The 17,090-nt window shown below is 48.8% G+C and overlaps 1 protein-coding gene across 3 annotated transcripts in view; it reads right to left on the reverse strand.

Moving 5' to 3' along the window:
- The window catches only part of EPN2 (epsin 2), a 102,525-nt gene that overhangs the window by 40,983 nt on the left and 44,452 nt on the right, over nt 1-17,090 (reverse strand). The window contains exons 2-4 of one of the 3 annotated variants that reach the window (XM_025361514.1): nt 14,035-14,157; nt 12,398-13,162; nt 10,300-10,470 (exon numbers count right to left, since the gene is read on the reverse strand). The exons of 1 other annotated variant lie outside the window; for it this stretch is intronic. In XM_025361514.1, coding sequence (XP_025217299.1) covers nt 10,300-10,470; nt 12,398-12,992 — 766 coding nt within the window. In that variant the 5' untranslated portion in view covers nt 12,993-13,162; nt 14,035-14,157. The remainder of the gene's footprint in view (nt 1-10,299; nt 10,471-12,397; nt 13,163-14,034; nt 14,158-17,090) is intronic. One more of the 3 variants, XM_025361515.1, reaches the window with a different exon arrangement.

Raw genomic sequence — 17,090 nt, forward strand, 5'->3', positions numbered from 1 at the left:
TTTTTCTTCTTTTACTATTTCTATTTTTTGCATTTTCCCAACTATCATGAATGGACATACATTACTTTTGTACCAAAAATCTAGCAAGAGTGGCTCACATCTGTAATCCCTGCACTTTGGGAGGCAGAGGCGAGTGGATCACCTGAGGTCAGGAGTTCGAGACCAGCCTGGCCAACATGATGAAACCCCATCTCTACTAAAAATACAAAAATTAGCTGGATGTGGTGGCGCGCGCCTGTAGTCGCAGCTACTCAGGAGGCTGAGACAGGAGAATTGCTTGAACCCGGGAGGCAGAGGCTGTAGTGAGCCAAGATCACGCCACTGCACTCCAGCCTGGGTGATAGGGTGAGACCCTGTCCCAATTTAAAAAACAAAAACAAAAAAAACTAGCAGAATGAATGACTTCATGCCCTCACTGTACTTGGAGAAGTAGGTCGTGGAGTGGACTGGCGGGAGGGGCTCTGGTTATCCCACTGTAAGCTGGACTAAGCTTTCCATTAGAAGTCAGCAGGAGATTAATTTGATGTGTAATATCAATCTCCAAGGTGCTCTAAGTTGTAGTGTCACATGGCTGCCTGTAACTCCGTGAAAAGACACTGCTATGGGCCATGAGTTGAGGAGAGAGTGGAGGAAGAGCCCTTCAACTGATTAAAGCCTGACAGGGAACCAGCAGCTCCCAGCACACTGCTGTCAGTGCCACCTCAGCACCTGGGGCCCTCCCAGAGATTCTAATTTGAGAGGTATGGCAGAGGTGTGGCCTGGGATTTGGGACATTTTGGGAGATTTAAAAGCTTGAGAGCTAATGATTTAGGGAAAAAAGAAAAGGCAACTGTCAAAATGAGGAACTGCCTTGTATCAATAAACAAAAACTAACAACTATGAATCATACTGTTGCCAAATTCAACCTCAAAGCATCGAGAAACCACACAAATATATAAGGCATTTCTATATTTCTGGAATTGACCTCAAATGTATTTTTTTTCTTTTTTTTTTTTTTGAGAGGTAGTTTCGCTCTTGTTGCCCAGACTGGAGTCCAAAGGCACGATCTCTGCTCACTGCAACCTCCGCCTCCTAGGTTCAAGTGATTCTCCTGACTCAGTCTCCCAAATAGCTGGGACTACAGGTGTGTGCCACTACACCCGGCATTTTTTTTTGTTTTTTTGTTTTGTTTTGTTTTGTTTTTGTAGTTTTAATAGAGACGGGGTTTCACGGTGTCGGGCAGGCTAGTCTGGAACTCCTGACCTCAGGTGGGGAGACAGGAGAAGAGAGGTTTATTTAGCACTCACGCATGAAGTATGTTCTGAGCACCTTTCCTGGTTCAGGTGTTGTGCTAGGGACACTAGGGATACAGCACGGGGCATGAACGGGGCTCCTGTTCTAACAGCTCGTTTTAGTGCAGGGAGACAAAACAAAGTAAGAGAATTTCAGGTAGTGAAAAGGACTCTGAAGACAGTAAAAAAGGATATGATACAGAGAGAGATTTAAATTATATGGCCTACTTTCCCATGCGAAGAGAAATCTATCTGTATGCCTTCCCTCCTGTTTCTAGTCATATAATTTTTTAATGCCTCCTGGAAGTTGGCTATATGAAACTAGCAACTGCTGTACTGCACATCCATGAATAAAGACACCTTCAGCAGCTGTGACTATGCCAGCCAATCTGACTTAAAACACCTCCCTTTCCCCTCCTACACTTATTGACAGTTTACAAACAATAGTTTGTTTACCTATACTAAAAAGGATCCTTTAAAAACAGGTAAATATTGTATTGACCCATTTTCTATGGTACACATCAATGTCAACCATTTAATCAATAATGGGTTTTTTGTTTTTCCTGAGAAAGGGACTCACTTTGTCACCCAGGCTAGGATGCAGTGACACAATCTTGGTTCACTGCAGCCTCAACTTCCTGAGCTCAGGCGATTCCTCCCACCCCAGCCCCCCAAAGTAGGTGGGACTACAGGTCCCTCCCTCCGTCCCTCCCTCCCTCCCTTCGACAGAGTCTTGCTCTGTCGCCCAGGCTGGAGTGCAGTGGTGCAATTTCGGCTCACTGCAACCTCTGCCTCCCAGACTCAAGCAATTCTCCTGCCTTGGCCTCCTGGGTAGCTGGGATACAGGCGCTCACCACCACACCCGACTAATTTTTTGTATTTTTTGTAGAGACAGGGGTTTCACCATGTTGGCCAGGCTGGTCTCAAACTCCTAACCTCAAGTGATCCACCCACCTCGGTCTCCCAAAGTGCTGGGATTATAGGAGTGAGCCACCACGCCTGGCCTTGATAGCACTGTTTCAATTCCAAGAACAATCCCATACTCTGACAATCAGAGGAGCTCTTTAAGATCTGGGACCCAATAAAATAATGGTTTAATTAGGTATTCCTGGCTGAGTGTGGTGGCTTGTGCCTGCATGCCTGTAATCCCAACACTTTGAGAGGCCGAGGCCAGAGGATAGCTTGAGCCCAGGAGCTCTAGATCAGCCTGGGCAACATGGCAAAACCCCATCTCTACAAAATACAGAAAATTAAAAAAAAAAAAAAAGGCTGGGCATAGTGGCATGTACCTGTAGTCTCAGCAACCCAGGAAGTTGAGGTGGGAGGATCACTTGAGCCCTGGGAGCCTGGGAGGCAGAGGCTGCAGTGAGCCACAATCACACCACCGCACTCCAGCCTGAGCAACAGAGCAAGACTCTTTTTTTTTTTTTTTTTTGAGACAGAGTTTCGCTCTTGTCACCCAGGCTGGAGTACAGTCGCACGATCTCGGCTCACTGCAACCTCTGCCTCCCAGGTTCAAGCGAATCTCCCGCCTCAGCCTCCTGAGTAGCTGGGATTACAGGTGCCTACCACCATGCCCGGCCAATTTTTTTGAATTTTTAGTAGAGATGGGTTTCACCATGTTGGCCAAGCTGGTCTCGAACTCCTGACCTCAAGAGATCCACCTGTCTCGACCTCCCAATGTGTCGAGATTGGGATTATAGGCATGAGCCACCATGCCTGCCCGACACTATCTTAAAAAGAAAAAAATAATAATAATAAAGCACTATATAAGATGAACCATATAATCTTGAAATTGTAATAGGTGTATACTGCATTTGTCTATTTTGCAGAAAAAATTTTAAAGCAATTTAAAAAACTGTCAAGTAGAGGAAAGAGAACCAGAGTTCTTCAAAATCCCAGTTCAAATTCTAGCTTCTTCACTTACAAATGAGAGGATTTAGGGGAGCAAGTTCATGTCAGTGTCCTTATTAACCTCATCTGCCCTGCCTACCTTCTTCACAAGTGTGAGAAGCAAATGGACTCCTTCTACGTGAAGGCAAAGGCCCAGGAGAGGTGATCCAGATGCCTTCTGGTTGTGCTGGGCAACTGCCTGACTTCAGCAGCTCAGCCATTCAACAGCCTTCATGAACCACATTCAAATCTCACTTAAAACCCAAGCCCTTGTGGCAAGAATGAGCGTCTTTTATACCTGACACTTGGATAGATGTGTCAATAAATCTGCCACCTCTGAGGGTGTGTTCATGTTACTAATCAGCTTCTTCGTGACTCAATTTTCCACTTGAAGAGATTAACTCTCTCTAGAGTAAGCTAACGCTGACAGCCCTGCTGTGCCTCTGCCCCCGGGACTGACCGCCAGCCAAAGATGCAGGGCTCCCCTGACTTACAGAACACATTTATTCCACCAAAACAAGATGCCAAATGAGTCTCATCTCCCACCAAATTCCTGGTCCATCCCCAAAACCCAATGGAAGGCCCCTGAGGGCTGGACACACTCCCCACAGGTAGCTATCCCTGGCCTTTCTGACACTAGGAAATACCTGGCTGGCGGCCACCAACCACCTTCTCAGACCCAGGCGTGCCCTGCTGCCCCCCTAGTTCCTGACAGCATCACTCAGCCCCGTACCTCGGAGCTCCATCACCTCCCACACTCTCAGGAGACCTCAGCTGGCCCAGGAGCCTTCCAAGGTCCACCTCAGAAGCACTTCTGACATACTGGCTCGTTTGGCTTTTCTTTTTTTAACAATATATTTTCCCACATCTTTGAGTTTTCAGAAGTAGACCTGTGTAGGACTCCCTTTTCAGATGCCTACATCTTATCAAAACACTCTCCTTCATGTGTGTACATGTCTGGTGTAAGTACACATGTGTCTGTGTGTGTGCATACTCCAGCTCTACTCCCACAGTTGGGCAAGCAGGGCTGAGGCCATGACAACTCTGGTTCACCCCTGAGGTTCCCTTGCTATGAAGACAGCTTCCGTAGAGTCCTCTGAGGGCCCACTGTGCCTGGGGACTTCCTGGACATACTCATGAAACGCACAAGAAAGCTTGCAAATTCTACCAAGTCCCTACTAGGTTTAAGAATGAATGGCTGATAACCGTGGATAGCCTTGCCACTCTACTCCCTGAGAAATCCTGTTTCCCCTTAGATTCTTACCAGGCCACTAGAGAGTGGAGGCACGGCCCGAAGGCCTGGAGGAGAGCAGCAGCAGCTGTTGGGGTGATGCCACAGGACAATGATCATGGCCACTGCTCCATGAAGTCCCGGGCACGCTGCTTGACACTCTAGCCTTCCCAGCTGCACTGTACCAAACCAAATTTGGATTCATCTCTAGCCACTGTCTGCAATCCTGGCTTTTCTTTCTCACCTCTATTTTCCTTTTGCCCCAATTTCTTCTGGTATCTATTTAATCCTGTGGCAATGCATGTGTTTTACAAGCCAACTCAAATCCTTTCTAGAGTGAAGCAGGGCAAATAAATTAAATGGTCATAATCTCTAGTAATCACTTGGCAAACCCTTGCTGGGTAGGGTGTGAGAGGAGCAGCCTCAGCACAAGGGGCTCTCAGACCAGAGGGCCAGAGGACCAGTGGCCCAAAGGAATCCCTGCCATTTCTCTGGGAGCAAACCTGAAGCATACCACAGCCAGGGCCAATGGCGTCAGCAAGACGGGAGGGGCCATGAGGAGAGACAAGAAGACCCAGCTGCAGGCAGCAGCCCCCACCTGGTATAAAGCCCACCACTGCTTACTCTGGTTTCAGGACCCAAGTTGGTTCTGATTCACTTTAGTGAATGAGAAGGCAATGAAGACTTCTATTCTGTCTGCCTTCCTTTTTCTTTTTTTTTTTTTTTTAAGAACAGGAATGCTGGACAGTTAAACTCCCATCAAGAACTTCAAGGTACCAGGCAACTCGGGACTTGCTCAGCATCAAGACAGCTGTAGCTTTGGCTCCACAGATTGTACTTCACGGAGCTCAGCAAGGGGGCTGAGAACACCCAGGTGGGCAATCCTTCCTTCCTTTACCAGCCCTCAACAAAGGCCAGCCAGAGCAAAAGATCTGGCCCCTGGCCTTAGAGTGTCCTCGGTAAGAGGACAGCAGCAATCTTTCTTTCCAGGCCTCCACCTTGACTCAGGAATGCTTTTCCCATCCCCATCTGCCTCCCTTTGATGTAGGTTCCCTCTACCCCAAGAACTTCTGTAATTTCTCCAAAGCCTTTTGACACCGTGGCCAGTCCTGCAGAACAGAACAGGAAATGATTCAAAGAGTCCTGGGGGTGGGTAACAAGTGGGCTGCTCACCTCCACCAAGTTGCAGTTCAGGCCAGCTGCCATCTCTGTGTGATCTTAGGCAAATCTCTCAACTCCCTGGGCCTGAGGGTCCTCATTTGGGCTGCGCAGCTTCTACCCACACACAACAGTCCTGAGCCCTGACTACAGGCAAGGATCATGTGAGGGTAGCCAACACGGGTAAGCCTTAAGAGGCCCAGCCTCGGGAGGGCAGCTGGTGTGTCAGAAATTACAAGACCACGAAGAAAACATGAGCGCCAGAGGCTAGGCGTGGTGGCTCACGCCTGTAATCCCAGAACTTTGGGAGGCTGAGCTAGTCAGATCACTTGAGGTCAGGGGTTTGAGACCTGGCCAACGTGATGAAACCCCATCTCTACTAAAAACACAAAAATTAGCCAGACATGGTGACATGCGCCTGTAATCCCAGCTACCCAGGTGGCTGAGGAAGGAGAATCGCTTGAAGCCAGCTAGGTAGAGGTTGCAGTGAGCCCAGATCACACCACCGCACTCACTCCAGCCTGGCCAACAGAGACTCCATCTCGAAAAAAAAAAAAAAAATCATGAGCACAAGGTGAGGCTCAACAGCGGACGGTCATAAGCACTGTCCATGCCCTGACAACTCCCAAAGCATGTCTGCAGCCCAGAATTCTCTCCCCAACTCCAGACTTCTCAGATCTTCTTGACACCTCCACTTTTGTGTCTAGGAGACACTTCTTTGTATCCTGAACTCAACCCCTCTGCTAACCTGCTGCACCTACAGCCGCCCTCACCTCAGATGATGGCAGCTCCGCCTCCAGCTGCTCCACTCACAGACCTGAGTCATCCTCAGCTCCCCTCTCACTCCGCCCAGTCCTCTAGCAAGGCCTGTCGGGTCATCTTTAAAACATACCCAGAACCAGCCAGGTGCGGTGGCTCACGAGGTCAGGAGATCGAGACCATCCTGACTAACACAGTGAAACCCCGTCTCTATTAAAAAAAATACAAAAACATTAGCTGGGCGTGGCAGCGGGCACCTGTAGTCCCAGCTACTCAGGAGGCTGAAGCAGGAGAATGGCGTGAACCCAGGAGGCAGAGCTTGCAGTGAGCCGAGATCATGCCACTGCACTTCAGCATGGGCAACAAAGCGAGACTCTATCTCAAAAAAAAAGAACCGGCCAGGTGCAGTGGCTCACACCTGTAATCCCAGCACTTTGGGAGGCTGAGGCAGGCAGATCATGAGGTCAGGAGATCGAGACCATCCTGGTTAACACGGTGAAACCCCGTCTCTACTAAAAATGCAAAAAATTAGCCGGGCGCGGTGGCGGGCGCCTATAGTCCCAGCTACACATGAGGCTGAGGCAGGAGAATAGCGTGAACCCGGGAGGTGGAGCTTGCAGTGAACCGAGATCACGCCACTGCACTCCAGCCTGGGCGACAGTGCAAGACTCCGTCTCAAAAAACAAAAAAAACAAAACAAAAAAAAACCATACCCAGAACCTAGCCACTGCCCAGACCTCTGCAGCCCTGCTGGGTCCAGACCCCCACTATCTTCCACCTGGATGGGGACAGTGGCCTCCTGACCCAGCTCCCTGCTCCCACCCTGCCCACACACAGCCCAAGGGATCCTCCCAACCCTCATGTTCCCCTACCTCGCTGTGGATGAAAGTCAAGAAAATTTCTGACATAAACCCAGAAGGCCCAGCACCGGGCCACTGAGTGCATGGTCTGCAAGGTAAGCACAGTGAAAGTGTTTCAAAAGCTCCTGGCAATGACATCGGCACAACATCTAAACATGGACACAAAAGTACCCGTCTGGATGGACTAGGAATTCAAAGCATGCTCTCAGCCAGATAGAGTTGAGAGGCCCTGCCCCACACCTCCTCCAGGCCCACCTCTGCCACGCTCCACCCCCATGCACCAGCCATGCTCAGTCACTCATCGCCATCTCACTGGCTGCCTTTTCTCAAACACCTTGAGTACACTCCCACTTCAGGGCCTTTGCACAGCTGCCCTTCTGCCTGGAAGGCTCTTTCCAACCTCCACAAGGCTCACCCCCATGCTCATTCAATGCTTGATCCATTCATACTACAAGCCACCCTCCCTTACCTCTCCAAAGACACTCAGCAGGACTTTTTGTCTTGCTGTTTTCCAGAGCACTCGTTACATAACATGCTGAATAATTTATATTGTGTTTTTCTTTCCCATTACCATGTAAGCTCCATGAGGGTAGAGGGCTCTGTTCTCTGCTCAGTGCCTGGTGCCCCATGGGAACTCAATAAATACAGAGCAAAGGGCAGGTAGGGCAGGCTTCAAAAGGAAAGCCCAGAGCTGCGCCTGCAGGCGGATGTCAGCAGGCCTGGGAAGGTCTGGAATGCTTCTGTGGGAACAGGAGGACCCCTAGACTGAGGGCAGGGGACACAGCTGGTGGAAGCAACTGAGGTCTGCAACGTCAAAGGCTCTGGGATGGCCCTGCAGGGCCTGGCATCTAAAGGGGCTTTCTGAGACTCAGGACCAGGGCATCCTTTATAAAGATGGACGGTGGGTGAGACTGGGAGAGGCTCACAGCAGGAAATTGGTCAGAAGGCAAGCACTGAATTGAGGCCATGGAACACGATGGACAATTCGAGAGACTTCCAAGGTCAGATCTACAGATCTATGTGGGAGGTGAGAGAGAGGGAGGGGCACAGGGAGAATGAGATGAAATATGGCACATGAAAGAAAGCTCTCCTCAAACATCCTCAGATTATTGCCAGTCACACAAGAGGCCTTCCTGGCTGTGGCTGCTCTCATGTGAAGAGGGCTTCCAAGCAGTCTGCCTCCTCTGCCTCTGTGGGGTCTGCGGTCTCAAATGTACCCCTCACAAACACCTCTCCTGAATCACAGCCTGCATCTCACCTGACAGTTTTCTGAATGGCTGGCATCGTTCTGACTTTTCCACTGCCGATTTCCAAGGTGTGCTCAAAACAAATCCACTGGTGTGCACAGATTAAGCACTTACCTTATACTCAACGCTTTGTGAAGCATCAAGAAAGAACAGAGAAGAAACATGGCCAGGGTCTTTGCCCCCCACTCCGACAGCCCCCTACCCTCTGACGGGGAGGGAGTGAGATGTGAAGAGGATGCCACACCCAACAGTTAAAGGAAGAAATGCAACCCATATAACACTTGCTTGCTCAAAACTCATCTGGGGCATAAGAAATCTTCAAAGAAAAAAATACTCATTTTTATCTTCAACTCCTATCAGGGCTCAAGGACAAGAGAAATCCACATGGGGTGGATACCTTAAGCAACTTGTCAGGTTGGAGGAACAGGGGGCAGGTGGTAGGAGCGATATCCAAGCAGAGAGAACTGAATGGCACAGGCAAAGGTGCAGAGGCAGGGCCAGAGACAGCTGCAGCAGGGGGCAACGGCCAGCCTGCAGGCCTGCCAGGCCGTATTTAACACGCCAGGAAAGCCAGTTTGCCAGCAGGAGAGCTAGAGGGCCAGGGGAACACAGAATTAGCCACCAAGGCTCAAAACAGACCTTGTCAGTTACCAAATGGGTAGAACACAGGAAAAACAAAAAGGGAACTCCATGGAGAGTTCTGCGGGACCTGTTGAGAACAGCAGCCCCTGACTGTCCGGGTGGGGTGAAATGGGCATGTAACTCCAATGCCTCTGGGTGACCCTTTAACGCATGGTTTTATCATTTACATTCTTTACAGTGCAGAGCTGGCCTTCCTTACATTTTCTAATGTCAGTTTAGAAGAAGCCAAAATCCTGTATAAACTGTTAGGGGAAAACAGAGGCATGAAGGGAAATATCCTAGAGTTAAATATAGTTATCACACAAATACCCAAGTCAAACAAGCTGTAATATTAATGAGGCATGAATGAACAGTAACTGTTTCCAGGGCTGAATAAAGGCTGGCCACCTTATCAGGGAAGTCGCACAAAAGCTCTCTGTCGTGCCCCTTCTTGTAAGAAGAGTAGAAGAGAACAGACACCTTTCTTCTCTGTAGCAGAGACCCCACTTGGGACCGAAGGTAGATTAGACTGAGAGCATTTTCTTGTAGGCAACAGTGAAAATCTGTTTTCAGTTTAACCTGCTACAGTTGTAGGGCTCTGATCAGGATGCATTATTAATTAGTAGAAAGAGAAGCCCCATTTTTAGTTACCCATTGAATTAGGTATCTTCAAACACCATGACCTAGAATTGACAGTACAGCTAACTCTCTGTTTTCCATGGTAACGGGGATTTCAGGAAGAAAAGCAGTTAATTGGGAAGCAAAAAAACAATCCCATTTTATTCAGGGCAAGGCATACATTACTGCATTAAGGATGATGGCTTCCAATGACCATCCAGTGAGGATCTTACATTGGTCTGGTGTTGTGAGGTTTAAATCACACATTTCCGGTCCAACAAGCCAAGGTGTCTGACCCACCACCATGGGTGGGCCAGACAGGTAGCAGAACCCCCTCCAGTTTGTCAGGGAATGGGAGCATGGGGAGAGCATGGGCCATCACCCCATGCCTTACCCAAAGAACAGCTCCCTGCTAAACTTTTGACTAAACTTCCAGCAAGTGACATGTGATCCTGGGAAGGGAGCACAACCAGGCCACAAGCTCCCAGGAGAGGGGAAGAAAGGGCTCCTGGGCCTGCTGGAGGCCAAACCGCCAGGCCCAGAGGAGACAGGGAGAGAGTTGGCTGTACTGGCATGGCAAGCACACCCCCAGCAAGCTGCCCAGCATTTCTAGTAAGGAAAAAAGCAAACCGCCGTCCCACCTCGGGCTGCGCGGTCACAAGTGAGGCAGGGCTGGGACCAGTCACCATTTGGGCGGGAGGCTAGCCCCAGGTGCGGCAGGAAGGGGTGGCGCTGGCTCAGTGGCTGCAGCTCCTCACTCTGACCCAGCGGGGCCCCTGTGCGGTGCTGGGGGCACAGCGAGGCCTCAGGCGCTGTGGGGCAGGGACACACACACACACACAGAGAGAGACACGCCATTAGAGGGTGCGCAGCAGCCCCTGCAGGAGGTGCAGGCCAAGGTTGCTCGGGGTCAACCCCGCAGCCCACTGCGGTGGAAGCTGTGAAAAGCCCGCTGACCACATTCTGACCCTGAACATGCAGCTCAAGCGTAAGGTCTGAGGGAACCAAAAACGTCAGAGCTGGAACTGTGGCAGTATCATTTAGCCCAGCAGGACCTATGGCTACAGGCCCTGGACTCGGTATGAGGAGGAGGGGTGGATCAAACCAGGTTCCTACACCCCCACTGTCCCACCCCTGCATCTGCAATGTTCCACAAATTGCTCATGGAACATGAAGCTGTTTCAGCTCCTTGCTTAGCATCCTCTGGATTCTTGAGAATAATGACTGTGAAAAACACATAAAAAGAATGGCAGCTCCCCTTGGCCTGCATCAAAGCCACAGCCACAGCCATAGGAACAGAGGAAGTCAAGACAGTTTGGGACCAATTCAAGCCACAGGGAGCCTCTCTGGGGGTTTGTGAGAGGGTCCTTGAGAGAAATAAAACAATTTCACTTCTTAAAAGACAATCTTCATTTTTTTGGTGCAACTTAACCCTACGTTGAGGCTTCTGGAGATTAAGGTTAAATTGTTTTCAAGAGGTTTAACCAAGGTCACAACTTTTGCTTAAGCAAAGCAGTTCAAACTAAGAAGGAAAAATGACAACTACATATGGGACACGACTATGTTAACCTGCTCCGAGCTCGGTAATAATTCAGAATTCCTAGAAGCAGGAAATCTGACTTTAATATGCAAATCTCTCATTTAACACATTTCTCAAAATGCTAGTGGTGGCGGTACAATGTCAAATCGAAACCTGCAAAAGCAGGAAATGTTAGTAAATGGTCTGGTAATAGAACACTGACTAAGCAAGGGTTGACTGAGGTCTGTCAAACTACAAACAACTTCCTCTAAAAAAAAGTTTTCTGCTATGCTGACATAGCGTTACTAGGGATCTGCACTTTTGTTTCAGCAGCCAGAAGATATAATTTCTACAACCCCCACCTCCATCCTCACCCTGTCCCCCAAAGGCCACTAGGGCCACCTGTCTCTTTGAGTGTGGGGTCCACACTGTGGCTGGCACAGCACTGTGAAAATGGAGAAACACTTGCTGGGGGACCACTTCCAATGAACCACCAGGATGCCAATGTGGCTCACAGAGACCAGCTTCCATCAGGCCCTGAACTCCACTCTGTTCCCTGAAACCTCTTCTGACCATAGGACAAAGACCCATATTAACCCAACATGCAAAACTAGAACTAGACCGGCCCCACTCAATGCAGACCCAGCCATGCAACCAAATCACCAGGAACTCTCATTTGCATGTTTGGAAGGGAGGCCTTGTTCACACTAGCAACCTGTACAAGTTTTTTGCTGAAGTAGAATAATACTGAGCCATTCAAGAAACCTGCAGCTCAGTCGGTAGAAAAACATTTAATATGAGATTAAAGAAACAAGATTATCAAGAAAGAGCATTTGTTTCCTCCTGGCTACCAGAGTCAACTCCCCATTGTATGTGCAGCAGGACAACCCTCTTTGCTGCCAGACCCATTCTGACAAGGAAGCAGAAAAGACCTGCCTCTGCCCACCTTCTGCCCAGATGTACAGAATGAGACCCACAGAGCAGCAAAGGGTGTTAGAGACCCCTGAACCAGAGCAGCCAAGGGACTAAAATAAAAGTCCCTTTATAACCAAAACTCAATCCAGACCAAGAACAATTTGCCTGGGCCACCAAAAGCTGGGTACTCAGGACAGGTTCAAGCTCTGCAGTGGTCATCACTCCCTAAGCCCAGGGACACCCACCCCACCTGTCACCCATTGCTGCTGCTCTGGCAAAGGGTGAGAAGCACTTCCATTACTCACAGCCATGGTAGGAGGCTGGGGAACCCCCAGCCTTGCCATACTCCTGCTCCGAGTGGCTGGTGGAGAGGTTGGGCTGGCTGGAGCCTCGCCCAAAGGTGATCTGGTTGCTGCCCATGCCAGTGGCAACCTGGGCCATGCGCTCTTTGGTTTTGAGAGCCTGGGCCCTCTCAGCCTTCAGCCGTTCCTCATCCTTGAGGAGGGCCACCAGTTGCTTTGACTTCTCACGCACATTGATGCCCTGGTCCTTGCCATCTCGGTCAATGTACTGGAAGTCCTTCAGGGTCTGGATGGCGAAGATGTTCTCACGGCACTGCTGGGCCACGCGTTCGGAGCCTGTCTTGATGAGGTAGTCCAGCAGGGTCAGCGCCTTGTACACATGCCGCCAGTTCTTGCCATGGTCATTGAGCCGCTTCCACACCATGCTCATGATCTCTGAGAAGGCCACCACATTGTAGGTCAGGTCGGCGATCTCGGTCATCAGAGAACTGGATGGGCCCCATGGGTCATTGGAGGTGGCTTCCCGGACTTTGATTTCTGCCTCCGAGTAATTGTTCACAATGTTTTTCATCTGCCGTCTGATAGACGAAGTCGTCATTTTTATTTTCTTTGTTACAAGTTTAAAGCCCTTCAAAGAGAGAAACTTTCCTGTCCTTGTTAAGTGCGCACCCTATGAAGGTTCAGTTTCCGTAATCAAGCTGGAGTAAGATCCCTGAATGGTCATTTCCTCCTTTGGAGCCTCAGATTCGAAAAGCTGGAAGCCATGACCTAGAGAAAGAGAAAACCCACTCCACTGCAACGTAAGCCCCCTGTGAGGGTGGGAGACTGGTCCAGCAGCAGGTACTGGGTAAAACTGGGGAGCTGAGTGGACATACCCAGCCTCCTCAGGATGAACCCAAGATAAAATCAATATTACCAGTTAACAATGAATAAAATTTACACTCAAGTTTAAGCCTTTAGGAGAAAGGAAGTAAACATCATGACTATTGCTCTATTTTCAAAACACTTCCACTGGAATGGCTATTTTATGGGTTGTCTTTTCACTGCCTGGCAAAAGTCAGTTGTGGAAGAATCGGAAATGCTGGGAGAAGCTGATCTTGGCAAATTTAAAATTATGTGTGAGACCAGATATGGTGGCTCACACCTGTAATCCCAGCACTTGCGAAACTGAAATGGGAGGATTACTTGAGGCTAGCCTGGTCAAAACAGCAATACCCCCATCTCTATTTTTTTTTAAGTTTATTTAAATTAAAAAAAAAATACACATTATGACAAGAAAGAGACTAATTTCAGGTCTATCTTAACTCAAAAATGCCTGTCAATACCTTCAAAACTGCTTTGGTCCATTGTGCTTCCAAATGTCCAGAAAATTCTCCTTGGCAATCACTTTTCGCCTGACCTTCCCTGCTCAAGAATTTATAAAGATTCCTAACAGCTCTTCTAGAAAAAGGATAAAGACCTCCACTTGGCTTTCAGAAGCCTCCAGCATCTGGCCCAAGCTAATACAGCCTGAAAACTAATCTGGTTATAGCCCAGCCCCTCATTTCACAAAGAAAACTGAGACCCCTGGCTAGCCTTTAACTCGCTCCAACCAAACACATCATCTATCCCCTCTCTTTCTCCAGATAACACTCACTTACCAGGCTACAGTGAGGTCCACGTCTGTGACATGAGGCTGCTGTTCACAAGTTTGGTAACCTTCATCTGCCTCATCACCAGCGAGCACCCAGCACTTAGCACTGTGCCCGACACAGAAATGAACACTGTTAAATAAATAAATGTTACAGGTTAAAAACAGAGTCCCTGCCCTCAAGAAGGCCACAGTCTGGCAGGGGATGAAAGTTCCTTACCTATAAAATGGGAAAACTGAGTCCCTAGAAGTCTCCAGGGATTGCCCCAGGTAGATTAGGACAGCTAGGGCCCGGATAGGAAGCAAGGCGCTCCACCCACCATCCTGACCACCTGCTTGGCTGTCCCCGCAAACCCTCAGGGGAAGGATTATTTTTCCCACTATACAAGTGAGGAACCTGAGGCCTGGAATCACACGGTCAGCTGACTAAGGTCACTCCAGGCCCAGAACCTGCACTTCCCTTTCCTCCTGTGGTGGTCTTTACTCTCAAGATGTTTCTGCCACAGAAACAACAGGTAGCTCCTACCTTCCTCATCTAAAGCCTCAGATGGGTAAGGGGCACATTAAAAAAAAAAAAGTAAACAAAAGGTGGCAGAAGCAAGGAAAAGCCACAGGAAATGCAATGACTACTCATCACAATCACACAAAAAGGAGGGTTTGCTATTGTGAAATATGTACTTGGTCTTCATCCCTGTCACTTGGCAGGGATTCCAAACCTAAAATCCTCAGAATCTCCACAGTGATGTCTTTTTGCATGTGAATGATTGACTGAGGGCTGGCAGTCCCTAGGCAACTTCAGGATGGGGCTGGTCACCAGAAAGACCAAGGCAAGATCAGTCCCGGGAAGGGGAGAGGGACTGAAGATTATCACCAATGGCCAATCATTTAGTCAATCATGTCTCCATAATGAAGCCTCCATAAAAAGACATAAGGACAGGCTCAGGAAGCTTCTGGATGGCTGAACACATGAAGGTTCCTGAAGGGTGACACCGAGGTATGGCATGGAAGCTCTGCATCCTTCTCCTCCACCTGGCCTATGCATCTCTTCATCTGTATCCTTTGTAATATCCTTTATAATAAATAGGTAAATACAAGTCTATTTCCCTGAGTTATGTGAGCCACTCTACCAAATTAACTGAACCCAAAGAAGGGGTCTCAACTTGAAGCTGGTTGGTCAGAAGTTCCAGAGGCCTGGACTTGCACTGCTGGGAAGGAGGGAGTGGTCTTGTGGGACCAGGCCCTCAACATGTGGGATCCGAAGCTACCTCCAAGTAAATATCAGAGTAGAACTGAAGGATACCTAGCTGGTGTCCTGCAAAACTGACTGCTTGCTTGTTACGTGGGGAGAAAGTTACAGAAGTCTTCTGTACTGATTGCTGTTTAGTGTTAAATGACAAAATAGGAAAAAGCACTTTGTATGATCTTCCACACACAATAAGGGGGCAGGTCGTAAAATTTCACACTGGTAATAACCCATACATCTGCTCTGGCCAAGGAGACCTTCTCTCCACCCTCAAATATGTCAAGGAATCTGACTCTATCTGAAGTCACAGAACAGGGCTTCAGCTAAAACCAGGCATATTCTGCAAAGGCTGTGAAAGGACCAGGGATAAAAACTTTTTCACGGTGGCCTGCACATTTGACGTAATTAGGTTTTTCATTCATGATGCAACATTTGCTGCTGGCAAAGATACAACGGGCCTCACAAAGAAAAAAACAAAAGAACATTTTAATTTTTAATGAATATTTCCCAGCTTAAAGGGCAAATATGTGTCAAAATCAGTAGTAGTAGTAATGATCAGAGGTACTTAATATTCAGGAGCCTTACAATGTGCCAGGGACCACCAGGCCCTTCTATTTGTTGTTCCATTTGATGTAGAGCAGGTATGACTCTTCAGCTTCTCAGAGAAGTGGGCAGAGCTAGGATTCACCACTGATGAAGACTTTGGCTGGGCATGGTGGCTCACACCTGTAATCCTAGCACTTTGGGAGGCCCAGGCAGGCAGACTGCCTGAGCTCAGGAGTTCAAGACCAGCCTGGGCAACGTGGCGAAACCCTGTGGTGATACACATCTGTAATCCCAGCTCACTCAGGAGGCTGAGGCACAAGAACTGCTTGAGCCTGAGAGGCAGAGGTTGTAGTGAGCCAAGAGCACACCGCTGCACTCCAGCCTGGGCAACAGAGTGAGACCCTGTCTAAAAAAAAAAAAAAAAAAAGGAAAGAAAAAAACGAGGACTTCGGCCACATCCTTCCCAGTAAAATGGTATCAAATGGTTGAGAATGTCCTAAGGAAAAAAAAAAAGAACACTTTCCTAAGTGAGAAACAATGCCCTGGGCTCTGCTGCCCTCCCCTATCTGGTGACTTTGTAGGTAGAAGCGGAAGACCTCCAGCTGGGCCCAGTTCCCAGGGAGGCTGTGAGGCCCAGTCAGGGCTCCCAGTGAGCCTCCTAGACCTTTGGCAGCAAAGAAAAGGCAGTGATTCCTGTGAGCAAGGGCCGAAGTGTCGCTGCCCTCCCAGACACAAGCTGGGAAAGGAACTCCAAACAGGGGCTGTTGACCAAGGCAGGGGTTTTCTCTAACAGACTAACTTGCAAGGACATCTGTTGATGGTCTCTGAAATACTTAAACTTCAAGAAAAATGAAAAAGCTAATAAAATAATAAAATACTAGTTATAGTCAAAAAAACAAAATAAGGCCTATATAATTTGTGTGGCTGCCTGTTATTTTCTTAAAGCTGATAGACAGGAACAGCTTTCAGCACAGGCGGATGGTGAGAAGTGAGAGGTATGGAGCTAAGAAATCCTCACTAGGGCCTGGCGTGGCGGCTCACGCCTGTAATCCCAGCACTTTGGGAGGCCGATGCGGGAGGATCACTTGAGGCCAGGAGTTCAGCAACAGTCTGGCCAACATGGCAAAATCCTGTTTTTACTAAAAATACAAAAATTAGCCAGGTGTGGTGGTGCACACCTGGAATCCCAGCTACTTGGGTGGCTGAGGCATGAGAATCACTTGAACCCAGGAGGCAGAGGTTGTAGTGAGCTGAGATGGCGCCACTGCGCTCCAGCC

The sequence above is a fragment of the Theropithecus gelada genome, chromosome 16 (assembly GCF_003255815.1).
Source record: "Theropithecus gelada isolate Dixy chromosome 16, Tgel_1.0, whole genome shotgun sequence".
Lineage (NCBI taxonomy): Eukaryota > Metazoa > Chordata > Mammalia > Primates > Cercopithecidae > Theropithecus > Theropithecus gelada.